The 13,350-nt window shown below is 40.4% G+C and overlaps 1 protein-coding gene across 1 annotated transcript in view; it reads right to left on the reverse strand.

Moving 5' to 3' along the window:
• The window catches only part of ADCY5 (adenylate cyclase 5), a 59,337-nt gene that overhangs the window by 29,052 nt on the left and 16,935 nt on the right, over nucleotides 1-13,350 (reverse strand). The window contains exon 5 of the mRNA XM_010292782.1: nucleotides 1,766-1,788. Within this exon, the coding sequence (XP_010291084.1) occupies nucleotides 1,766-1,788 (23 nt within the window). The remainder of the gene's footprint in view (nucleotides 1-1,765; nucleotides 1,789-13,350) is intronic.

The raw sequence follows: 13,350 nt of genomic DNA on the forward strand, positions 1-13,350 counted from the left end.
TCTGAAAGCATCACTCAGGAAGATGCGAAGAGAAGAACAAACTGCCTGCTTGGGCTTTGGCCTCTGCTGCCTTCAGTTTTGTGATAGGTCATTGTATGGCTGAGGGTATCTCTAATACTACAATAACTTCTGTGGTTGCAGATTGTGTGAAATACCCCTGCAGGTTTTAAATTGCCTTGTTGGGATATTCGCAGTGAGGCAGCGACCTTCATGTAGACTGCAGGGAAGCCTAGTCCCCTTGCATATGACTAGCTGCTCGGGTGACTTGCAGCCAGTTGTACCCAAACTAAATCACTGTAAAGCAAGTTCGGGTACATTTGCATAAATGTAATTTTAAATTGAAATACAAAAGTTCCCCGTGCTAAGGAGTGCCCTGGAGGCTGTGCCTGTAAGTCAGAGCTGAGGTACTGCCATAGACTAATGAAACTGGTATGTGGAAATATTTATTGATATATTGATAGTGTGTGTGTTGCAGGGGGGAAACCAAGGGTTTCAGGCCACCATGAAACTTGCAGAAACACCTCTTAAAAGCAGTGCTGAGATTTCTCCAAATGCATCCAAGAGAAAATTGTTGCAAGGGACAGGAACAGCACGAACAGAGTTTGGAGCAAATTTTGCACTCTGCTTGCAAATGTGAAAGCTAGCAACTAACCCAGAGATGCTGGCTTCAGTGTAATCCAAAAATGTTCTGCTGGTGCACAGAGCTAACCGTTATGAAAATCAAGTTTGCACTGAAGGGTAAGGGAAGGAGAGAATGATTCTTAATATTGCCATGCTCAAAATTATCACTTCCCCTTACTTTTAGGGAGTTACTCTCAATGCTCAACCACCATAATGTGAATTTTCCCACAGCCAGATGCTTAGGGCCCATAGAAATATTTAGCTGTCCCAGCTCACAGAGGTCTGCTTAGTCCTGACAGGCAGCCTAAGAAACATGATCAGGAGCAACAGCAACGTATTTTAGGCATCAGTCTTCTATACTGTTACGTATCTTGCTCTGAGCAAGCTTACAGTTAATGCCATTCAGTAGGACAGAATGTGAAATTATCCCAACCACCTTCAATAGAGGAAATGCTTTTGTTATGTCCAGCTGTAGAACTTAAGTTAAAAAAGTGAACATGGTTGGGTTTTTTTCCTCCAAAAGCAATTTTTCAAAATACCACTCTTGTTAAATTGTTATTTTAACTTTTTTTTTAAAGTTTCACATGAAAAAAAAAGAAAATGCTGCTTTAATGTGGCTGTATTTTAGAGGATGAAAGTTTGAATTTACTTCTTCAAATAAGCTGTTATTTCTCAGTTCATTTTTATATCTAGAAGTAATATGCAATAATCAGTAATATAAAAGATATACAAATAAACTGAGAAACTATATATATTTCAATACATACGTAATTTTTTCTTATCAGAGATATTCAATACTTAGACATACTTTACAGGAATTTTTTGTTCTTGGGATATTTTCAAAGCAGCAAATAACATAGAATAGTGGAGGAAAGGGGAAAAGCAGCAAAAACACTTTAATTACAAAAGCAAGTTAGAACCACGCAAAAGAATAAGTGTTTTGAGGGCAGCAGCAGTTCTAAATGCACATCAGTCAAGCCCATACCCTCAACTGGCTGTCCCTCCAAGAGAAACCTCTGGGAGTCCAGGCATTATTCTTGGCTGCTGGGCATTAGTTTTTGTCTTTTTTTAATATGAGGAAAAAAAAAAAAAAAATCCCAAACGTGCAAACATAGCAATGTATGACAGAATTAAATTTGCTTACTTGTCCTTGGGGTCCTCAAAACCCTGAAAGAAAGGAAAAGGACACAAGGGTTAGGAAACAGGCTGACCTTGAGAACACAAAGTATCCTGAGAACGGCATTTCGCAGAGGAGTTTTCAGGGTGCTCGTTTGTTAGGTGTGGATGAATAGCCTTACCCACCCACAGCAATATTTTGTGCTGCTGTGTCATCAAGCAGACAGAGCAGTTTTAGAAAAATTTCACATATAAATTTATGGAAGTGATGATAACGGAAATGCTTCAGCTGACTGCTGGCATGCTTTATTTCAGGTGTCGTCTTCTTTGCAGTCACCATTACAAATGATACAATGGAAATTATAACTGAGGATGTATTTTACTTGAAACAAAACTCAGAATGATAAACATAGGTCAACTATTGTATTCAACAAAGTCGCACCTCTTTATGTCAGGGCTCGGCTAAGTGAACTGATGCATTTCAGTTTTCATCTCTTCAGGAGGAACCTCAAGGGGTCCCCTTCCTTCTCCCCTCACTGCATGCACACACAAGACATGTTCTCTTGAATAAGATTTCAGGAATTATTGAGGATATTTGTAATAGCCAAAATGTTCACAATTTCTTCAGGGCCACCTGAACTGAGAAAGCGCATGTATTTACAGGTCATCCATAGTTTAAGTGGCTAGAAGGCCTCAGAGAAAAATATGTACGGAGGCATAATTTTATATGTTTAGCATTAGCATACCTAATAGACCAGCATGCATCAAAATGGCCATTTTGCATGGGCTGAGCCAAAATCTGCTCTCTGACATCTTGGATTAAATTTAACTGAAGTCAAGAAAAGTTGTGTATTTCACAAGTAGGGTCAAATAGTCAGGCACAGAGTTTGTACCCTGTGTTCCAAAACATAAAACAAATGTAGCTGGGAGATAGGAAGAATTCCTTTTGTCTTCTTCCCAGAGACCTCAGGCCAAAACTGCTCAGAGCTCGTGAGGATATTCCAGCTGCTGGACCTGCAGCCGCTACCAGGCTGGGGGCAGCAAACAGATCCGTCCTTGACTGTAAAAAAGTAAAAACCTTCAGGCAGAAGTCTTCCTACAGCTGCCTTGTCCAACACCATGAGAAACAAGAACATTGGCCAGATACTAAAGGAGAACAGATTTTGCCCTTGCAACTAGTTATCAGTGTGGCGATACGGTGAGAGGCAGAAGTAAAGCCAACACAGTCCCCGTGAACAGCATCAGCTTTGCAAGGAGGAAAAAGTGGGTTTTGTCACTCAGGTCAACAGCCAGAGCTTGATTCACTGAGAGCGCCATTGCCATTTTTACATACTCTGTTTCAGACTAAAACCACACTTCAAAATCGAAACTACAACTTAACCCATCAGAAATTCAGATACCAGAAGTCTCTCACTTCCATGTAACAACCACCAGCAGATCCATGTGCAGTGGGAAGAAGGAAATAATAATGTTGATTCCAAGTTAGTATGCCCAGTTATCTGAGCCAAAAAAAACATGTACTTTTTGATTCCACATTAAAGAGTGATGAAGTGAGCTATCATTCAACTTCTTGTTGTATGGCTTTTTTTTTTTTCCTTTGCTTAATCATTTTACAGTTGTCAGGAATATCTGATTGATTTATTTATTTATCCTCTAAGCAATGCTACAACACAGTGCCAAAACCGAAAGCTCACTGACTAATCATGGAAACAAAATGCTCACTAATTTGTCTGGTGTCATAGTTAGTTAGGCTGAAAAAAAAAAAAGAAAATCAGCTGAACATGAATAGCAACCAGCCAAGAAATGAGGGGAGGGAACTGAGGAGAAAACAGACAGTTCTTGCTTATTAGACATCAAGTTCACATTTTCAAGCTTAGTCACATGGGAACTGGGTGGCTGACTGCAGTGGGAGAGTCCCCTAAAATGGTCTGATTTTCATGGACAGCTGAGTAACTGTTCATCCTACTGAAATCCTGGCACTAAACACAGATCTCATACTCCTGCCTTCTAGGTGCACAAGTTTGAGGATACAAGCCAACCAGGTCAAGTTACCAAAAAAATCTCAGCAAGCATATCCTCAAAAAATTCCCCGGTATTTCAAGCGTGGAAAAATATGTTGGCTGCATGTTTAACTGGTCATTTATATGGGCAATCACTTGATCAACATAGAATTTGATTCTACCCTGCTTCTCTCCCCCAGCAAAACTGTTATAAGGAAAAGTCTCTAAAATAATATAGAATTAACTAATCTAGCTTTTCAATTTAAAATACTAAATTGTGCTTGAAATCCTGGAAATTATTCAAGCTGGTAGCTCAAATTAAATTGGCGCTTCAAAATTAAAAACCCAAAAAAGGCACACTTCAGGTAAAGCAAAAAAGGAAAAGATTATTACATTTTCTTTCCTGGATCTTCATTTAATAAGGCTAAATATTTAAGATTGACTTGAACTTTAATTAGAGAGAATCAGCTTAAAATTAAATGTAGTAGGAACCTCTTTCAGTTAAGCAAATCAAATGATTCACTTCAAACGTTCCCATTTTATATGAAAGAATTGCCAAAAATGGAATTGTTATTGAGAAAGGTTTGCAGGATTATTTTAGGGAAAAAACCCTCAAACACATCTTCTTAAAGACTGGTCGTTTATTACAGGAGATCTTTCCTATTTGCACTGAAAGACTTTGCCAGGATACAAAGCAAATATACCTCCAGGATCTGGCTGTGACCAGAGATTTTCTTCACTATCCACTAAATGTGCCCATGCCTCAGTCACATACCAAAAAGCCTTTTAAATGGAGGAGATGATCACACACACAGGGTCACACCACTTGCCTTATTTTCGGTTGGGAGGCAAATTTCCCCCTGGGTTTTGGCTAAATGTGTTTTCACCTCCTCCTACTTTGTAGTCATGCTCAGTCCATTGAAAAATCTGCACTTAAATTACTTCCTTTCCCTTGCATGAGGGTTGGTCTTCTTTCTTCTCCACAGCTGGCAAATAGTTTAGTTTCTTGAGGACTCAGATGCTTTGCTCCAATTAAAGCACTTTGGCTCAGCATAATGCTGCTCAAATGAATTAGCAATGGTCTGTGTTACGCACAGGATAAACACCGAGCACAATCAGTCCTGCAGAAATATGGTCTACATGGACTTGCCTTCATTCCTGAAGGACTAACACACTCATGATCTCGTAGACAAATTTCCAAGCTCAAGCAGGAAAGTGAAATTAAGTGACAAGCATGTCTATAAAGCCACTGTGCTGCAGCCCTGATCTCACCTGTCTGTGCTCGCCGCTGGAGGCTGGGTAACTGGGCTGGGGCTGTATCCAGCCTGTTCAGGTAAAGACCAGGTTTTGAGCTGCACAAAGATATGTCAAAATTGACATTTCTGCACACATATATACAGAAGCCTGAATGCCCAGAAAAAGTAGCTGATAAAAATGAGGTGCCTCTCACTTAGGAGAGGGGGAGTTAAGGGGCAGGAAGAGAAACAGACAATTCCTGGACTTAAGTATATAAATCCCCTCTTGATTGCTTATGGATTTGTGCCCAGCAGACTGAAGCAGTGCTGATGGCTTTCAAGAGTGCTAGGAAGAAATGGCTGGGAATTGTCAGCAGGGATGAAAATGGCAAAAGTGGTAATGGCTACAAGAATCAGACAGATAGGAATTCACAGGAGTCCAAGAATAGCTCCATAATCATGACGATGAAGTAGCCCTTGTTAAGGCCAAAATTCCTTTTCTCTAGAAGGGGACACAAGGCATGAGATAGGTCTTATGGTAGGGCAGTACTAATGGACTCCTGCATATAGGACTTCATGCAATTTTTATTCAGTCTCATTTTAAATATCCCTGATACTGGAGTTTCTCCCCTCCCCCAGGAGGCTGCATTATTCTGCCATCAGATTGCAAATGTAAATGTAATAGCATTTAATAATTGCTCTGAGACTAAGACAGTTCTCTCTCCGACTTCAGGAATATTAACCCAAACTTTGCTGAATTGGCTCCCTTGAAGGCATCAGTATGTACCAAAGAACAGTCCTGCTCGCTCTTCTTTTCTACATGAGATTCTTAAAAAACCTTATTTTTTATGGCAGGTCAGGTGGCCCTGAATTTACAAGCACTTACTTCCAGTGACCATCCTCAGTGGGAGTAGACATAAGCAGGAGGAAAAAAAGAGGGAATGTTATATGACTGCATCTGTCCCTAAGGCTTACTATTTTATGGAGGATATTTTATGAATATCTATTGTGCTAAAAGCTCGTTTGACTGCCATGTCTCTGCTTGACTTCTAAATTAACTAAGCCCTTTTCTTTGAAGATTAAAACTGATTCCTTAAATAGAATGATAAAGTGTTTGTCAAAGTCATGACAAGCTGACTGCTATACCATAACGCTTCAAATCAAGAACCATTAGAAATAATAATTCTAACTTTGAGAACATTAGCTGCAATTATTAACATATTGTAAATATGCAAAGAAAAGTTGAATAGACTTTACATCCTTTTAACTTTTCATTTAGCTCTAAAAATAAGACAGTAGAGGGACTGATGAGCTCTATAACCTTCTTAATGGCGATGTGACTGGGAAGCATGGATTCCACCTTAAAAACTTTTCTGGCAACTCCAGCAAAGATCATAAGAGCAAAAATGACAGAGAAACTATTTTTTTTCTTGCCCTTTTTTAACCTCTGTAACAAAGTTGAAATGGGACTTGCATGAAGTTAAAGCAGAAATCAAAAGAACTTTAGATGTAGAGACAAAATGAGCTTTGTAAGAGGTCAGGCCAACTTGCAAAGCCAAGGTGCTTCACAGAGACAGTGACCGTGGAAAACAGAAAAGGAGAGTGACAGGCTGAGAGTGGATGTAGTTAAAAACAAACCTGGTTTAGCCCCACCACAAAACTAATTATTCACATCTGTTTTCAGCAGTGTTTTATGTTCTGCCTTTGTCCCTGCGGTCAACAAGACAAGGCTACGAAGATAGATGCTGTCAGGTGTAAAAGCAGAAACAGAACTGAAGGACTTCAAAGCACTCAGGCCAGAAATAACACAATTTCTATATGGAGTCCAGAAAGAACTGGCACAGAAAATACTAAGCTTGATAGGAAGGATATTTAACAAGCATCTAAGTGCAGAACAACAAACTGGCAGAAAACCAGTTTATGAAACAGATTATATGATGACTGTGTCTGCTATAGCTGGAACACAGACTAATGAGCTCCAGAAAGGAAAGCTGAAGTGCTCCCTTTCTGCAACCCACCCCACTTGATAAATAGACTTTCATTCCCCTGCACCGCTCACAGATGGTGAAACCCTATACTTTGTTCTACTTCAAAATGATTTCATACACAGCCCCCAGCTGGTGGACCAGACCTGGCCAAACCCATGAATTTATTTGGCCCATCAGATTTATATCTATAGAACATAGGTGATTGTTTTTGAAACAGGTTTTCCCCCCTTACTTTTAATTAACTTCTGTCTGTGAACTCACACCTCTGAGAAATGCAAGTTGTTCACACTTCACAGTTGTCTGTGAACTCTGAATCCAAATTTCTTCAGTAAAAAGGTCACTTTTTCAAGTAAAATGGTATGTGAACCTGCGCCTCACTTGTGAACAGTTCCCAGAACTTGCAAAACAGAAAAAGACATAAAAATAGGTAGTCCTAGAGATGCTCTGAATCAGTTCCTGGCTCCTTAATCTCAGTCCTTTCATCTCTACACTCCAAATGATGATAAACGCAACAAACTTCTACAGAAACTACTGTCAAATAGCCTTCTAATCAGATGCAGACAGCCTGAATCCAAGCCTAAGCAGTCTTAATTGAAATTGCCCACTGGCACTGGCTGGGGCTGCTCACCCTCTCTGAAAATCAGACCCAAACCTGCTGACCTGCATCCTTTTGTCATTAAAGCTTACTGTCCGCTTTAGGAAGCTTTGGAAATCATTCTGGTAAGTGCCACAACTCCACCTGTGATGTCCACCTGGGCTACGCTACCACGGACATCAGAGGAAATGTTTTTGTGAATAAAGGGAAATTGGAATCTTTATTTCTGTAGGCTTAATTTAGTCCTGCTCAGAGACTGTCTGACACTTTTTAGTAGTGTCTCAATCCAAACCACCATCCATATAACCACAGTTTACTCAAGAAAAGGGTATTGAATGGTGGGAAAATTATCAGTGCAAGACTCCCAAGCAAATATTAAACTCTACCTAAGTTTCACAAAAGCAGCTACAGATCAGCTATTGCATCTCGCTGACTCTTATCCCTCTTTTAAAGAATTTAATCAAGGATGATTGCAAGCCCTGTTCAACAAGAATAAAAGTTAAGTTTGCAGATGAGGAAACAAAACTGTGCAAAGCCTCTGACAATTTGAGCAATGTACAGTGTTTTATATGGCTCTCACTCATTCATATGAGATCACACAGAACACATGAATCAAGCAAATCCTCTTTTCAGAAGTACCAAAGTAATTACATAGCATAACTGCAGGATGGGATTCCTTCCCTTGCTGTTTGTGAGCTACCTAAAGCAAATTGGTTCTATAAAACCAGACTAGGCTAACAATTTCCTCCCAGGTCTATAGTAACACATAGGGATTACAGCAGAAAGGATTGCTTGAGTGTTTCTCCCTGCTTGATTACAAATTCAGGGGATTCTGCATACTACAACAGAAGCAAAAAAATAGTGGGTCAAATTCTTCTCCATTGGGTGCCCCTGTCCAGCTCTGCTGATGTCAATGTTACTTTTACCAGATTTAGCAAGTGATTGCTAGAAAAGAGGGTAATGGTGACCTCCAGTTAAATGAAACCTTCCAGGAAGGTGAACTCTCAGTGCTTCATTCATGGACTCAAATCCACTTTTCTCTGATGGGGCTGCACTATTGACTGAGGAAAACTTGCCCTATTGAGTTTTATTTTAATTTTTTAATAATTTTTGATGTTTAAGTGGTAGAGTTGGCACAGAACCAGCCATAGCATCTGTTCTTCTGATGCACCTGTTCCCTAATTTTGATTTCTGACTAACTAGAAAATCTATCGTAAGGGCAACTTGGAGACACAAAGGGAGGAAGTGAGCTGTACTTGTGACACAACATGCAGAGAATTGTTTGACTTAGGACAGGGTGAATAGGACAAAGAATTATATTTAATGGTTGAATGACCAGGCTTGTAGATGAGTGTTGTTTCATTAGAAAGTAAACACCAAGCAATCATATATCGTGTAGAAGAATGTGCAGAGCTCTGAGCAGTGCTGCAAGGAATCAGGCAATGCCTGCCTGAATGATGAGCTTGTTCTTGATTGTACCAGCTGTATCCAGGATGCATTTTTATAACCTTGTCTCATATTTCTAACAGCTACATGCAGTCGTATTTCCTACATGCATATAACCCCTATTTGATTTTATTTTGGCTTTTACTTTGTAACTAACATCGATGTCACACACAATTTCATTGCAAATTAAGTGCTTTGTTAGTTGTACTGATGACAGAAGCATGGTCAGACTGAAATCAGAATTGCAGCTCTTCAGATTGTTTCAAACAATCAGAATTGTTTCCTCTTTCTGTTCCTAAACTTCCTAATGTTAAACCTTTCCAGCAGCTGAAAAAATAAAAGGAAATCTGCTAGGCATCTACAACTGGGCTCAGTAATCACATTAGCCACTCTGCTCACATTTGATTATAAAGGACTCAGAGGTACCTGTTCCTGAAGTAAACCTTCCCAAAGCATGTATCAGTGGAACAAGATAAGCTGCTCAGTCATACTAGCCAGTGTAATATAAATGTAATAGCTGTAATGGCAGCCTTAAGATCCAACAGCAGACTTTCCACGGCTGAGTAGATCTCACGCTGTTTTTTGCTTGGAAGGCAGACAGCATTAGGCTGTGTCAAGTCTGGTTGTAAGACCTCAAAAATGACCAACGTCTTCTGGGCAGCACTGCTGGGTTCAGTGTGGGCACTGCCTCTTATCGGTGAAATGGCAGGTGCTCAGAGGGGAACAGGAACAACCACCGGGCTGAAAAGCATCGACTAGGGAACAAACTTGATGAGGGAATCAGAGCTGAGCAGAGACATGGTAATAGTCTTCAAATACAGAGAAGATAACTGTAAATGGGAGGAAATTAAACTGTCCTCTATCTACTGTGAATAGCTCATGTAGCACTGTGTTTTAAAATTCAGGTGAGGGAATCTGAAGCGAAACAGCAAGAAACATAATCAAACTGTTGAAAAGGATGCCCAGCAAGACTGTGGGATTTCTGTCCTTTGAGGTTTTTAAACAAGGACTACACAGATAGCCCTTCTTTAAATATCTGTCAGAAACATTGTGGGTATATCTGGCTCCTGTACAAGGAGAGTGATTGTTGCCTCAAGTTCTGTGCAGCCTAGATTGGAAACTTGGTAAAAGCTTTATGAAAACTTTTCTGTCTCATATTAATCTTATGTTCTTTATTCCCTATAAAATCTCCTAATATTTTTTTTTCACATTATTGTTTCTATATTTGCAAAGGCTGTTGTAATGCCCCTCCAGACTGAAAAGCCCTGAATAAAATAAATAAAATGTTTTCAGGAAAATCAGGAATTCCATAAGCTCTTTATAGAGTCTATTCCTTGCATCTAATCTTTTTCTTAACTTAGATCTTCAGCACAGGAAATTAAGATGATTATTTTTAATCCTGCCCTTTGCAGTCATAGAGAATGATTTAACATTATCTTCTGTCCTTACAAACCTTCATGTATTTGAAGACTTTTGTTTCTACCAAATCTTCTCCCTTCCAGACTAAACAAACCCAATACTTCAACACTTCTTCACAGGCCACACTGTTGAAACTCTCCTATTTTGTAACATTCTCCACTGGACTATCTCCAATTCATGCACATTGTCCTAAAGGATTGTAAGCCCAAACTGGATGTGGTTTTCCAACTATGGCCTCAATAATGCCAAGCAGGGTAAAAGATGCAAAGGAATCGTTTATCATCTAGAACAGCCTTGTTATTTTGGAAGGTATCAACATTTGCCTTTTGATTGCTATTTACAACAAACTTCTTTCAGTTTACAGTCAACTACAATCCCCAATTTTTTTTTAATAGTAATTTTGTTTTGTATTTCCAGAAATCTAACATTCATCAATACTTACAAAAAGCACTCTGAAATATATACTGGGAAAAGCAAAGTATTTCTTATTGGTATATAAATATTGTTATAGCTATAAGTATACCTGTACTGTCAAATACTTCCAAGTCTGTTTAATTTTGACCCTTTTGCAATTAAAAACTGGACCAGAGAGACAGTGGGGAAGACAAGGCTGGTGTACAGAGACTTGGGGGAAAGCTGCTTCTTTGCGTACATCACAAGCAGTACGAAAGTCTGCACTTCCAGAGTGATACAGTCACTGGTCCTGGACTGACTGCTTTTGTTTAGGAAAGAAGAAAACATGCTGTAAAAAGCAATAAAGATAGAAAGCAGCTGTGCTCCTCTTCTGCTGTGCTCTGGCTCTTTTCATACTGTGCGTGTAGCCACGAAGCTGATCCTGCCCAGGCTTTGCCTGCCCAGGGCGAGCAAGGCAGCCCTCCACCCACTCCATGCCGGCAGCATCATCCTGCCCAGCGACAGGGGCTCGCAGGGCCAGGGCTACAGCTGAGGCTGCCAGCTCAGAGCAGGGCTCTTTGCCGTCCCGTGCCATTTGTACCTCATCATCCTCCACTGCAAATTTTCCAGGTTTTTAGGCCAGCCACTGACCCGGCAACGCAACTCAGTGCAGTCCCCAGGACCATCTTTCTCCGAGCAGTGGTTCCATCAGTTAATGGGGGTCAGGGTCACCAACGGGCAACATCGGTGTCTCCTGCCTGCTTGCCTCCCTGGAGGCTCTGCATGGTGAGAAAGGCCACTGCCAAGCAATGGGAGGGGAGAAAGAAGGATTGGGGGCGGTCTGGAAAGCAGACCAGTGCATGAGGGAGACGGAGGGGCTGTTGGGCAGAATGGGATGAGCCAGCACTGTTGCAATCCCAGCTGACTCGGGCCCCAGTTAGCTAAGGTAGGACTAGGAAAATAATTCCAGTTTTCCAGGACATTTGAGATTACTGCTGCATGGACACATGTAGGATATTTTTTCTTATTTATATGTGTGTGCAAGTGCCTGAATAAAATCCTGTGTGCCCAGGGGAACAACTTAGCCTAGGAGCATCCTGGCAAGTCAGCTGGACCCAGCAGAGGTTAAGCTCCAACCCACAATGCAGAGAGAATTAAGGACCAAAGACGTCCCCATGCCACCGGCTGGGCTGCCCTCCCACATAAACCCTGCTGATGCGCTGCCGATGAGCTCAGACATGGCAGCATGTTGAAATTCCATGACAAAAGAGGAGGGGGGCAAAAAAAGGAGTATATGGCTACCTTTGATACTAATCTGTCTCATTCAGGACTACTGCTAATATATCCTAAGAATAGACACAGTTACCAGAGCCAGTGTTCAAAGGAAGGAAAAATGAAAAAAATGATTCTGTTTTCTACTAAATATAACAGTTCCCTCCCAAAAATGCAATTCAGGGAACTTTAATATTCTCTTTCGGAAAATTGTAAGTAGAGCCACAAGAAAACTGTCTCTCTCTTTTTCTGGAAATATGGTTGCCTTCATAATGCAAAATGTTCTAAATTTGTGACAAAAAACTGTGTCCTTTATAACCATCCATATTACTCCCTATCACATCTACACATCAATATAATGTAACTGCACATCACTGCAACATTACCTAGCTGCTGCCTGAGGAGTATCTAACAACTACCCTTATAAACACCTGTTTTGAAATTACAGGGCTAAAGATCTCCAGGTTTTAAAGAGAAAAGCAATACTGCACAGCCTGCCTCCGGCACACTACTTTGACTAACCCAACCTTGTATGTTCATAGCTTCCAAGAAAAAAGGCTACATATAATTACATGCCAGAGATTTGGGGGAAAGGTGGGTGATGTGAAACAAAGAGCATGTTTTCAGGAGCTATGAAAGCTGGTGCAGCTTACCAAGATCAATGACATGTCATCCCAGAGGAGCACTGACAAAAGCCTTTGTAGTTCTGCTCCCCTCCTGTCTGGCTATATTTTGTATTTCTAAGCAGGCAGTTTGCAGCCAGTGTGCATGTGTGTGCAGCCAGTGTGCACTGTGCATGCATTTAAGCACACGCATCATCCATGAAACACAATGTTAGAGATTACACACAAATACAGGACTGTGCAAAGATGGGTGGTACAAAGAAATACATATTTAAATTAGAAGTTAATACAGAGACAAAGAGTTGAGACAGAATATGGTGATATTGTTCCTATGGTCTAATCAATAAAATGCCCATCTAGTAGATACTAAAATGGTCTCGAGGCCACAGAGAGCAGCATGTTTTCATTTTGACTAATGCATCTTCAAACACAAAGCAGTGGGAAACACTGTAAATAACAGATACTAAAAAACAGTCCCCGAGAACTACAAAAAGACTAGCTGAAAATAATACATCTGAATCAGGTTTAAATAGGTTTTCAAGAAATAGCCTGACGCATGCAACATCAGCCTTTCAAAAAAGAGCTTAATACAAGAGGCAGTACAGAAGCAGATTGGGTGGAAAAGATTTTCTGAGCTGCTGA

This window comes from Phaethon lepturus, unplaced genomic scaffold (genome assembly GCF_000687285.1).
Source record: "Phaethon lepturus isolate BGI_N335 unplaced genomic scaffold, ASM68728v1 scaffold34998, whole genome shotgun sequence".
NCBI classification, from domain to species: domain Eukaryota; kingdom Metazoa; phylum Chordata; class Aves; order Phaethontiformes; family Phaethontidae; genus Phaethon; species Phaethon lepturus.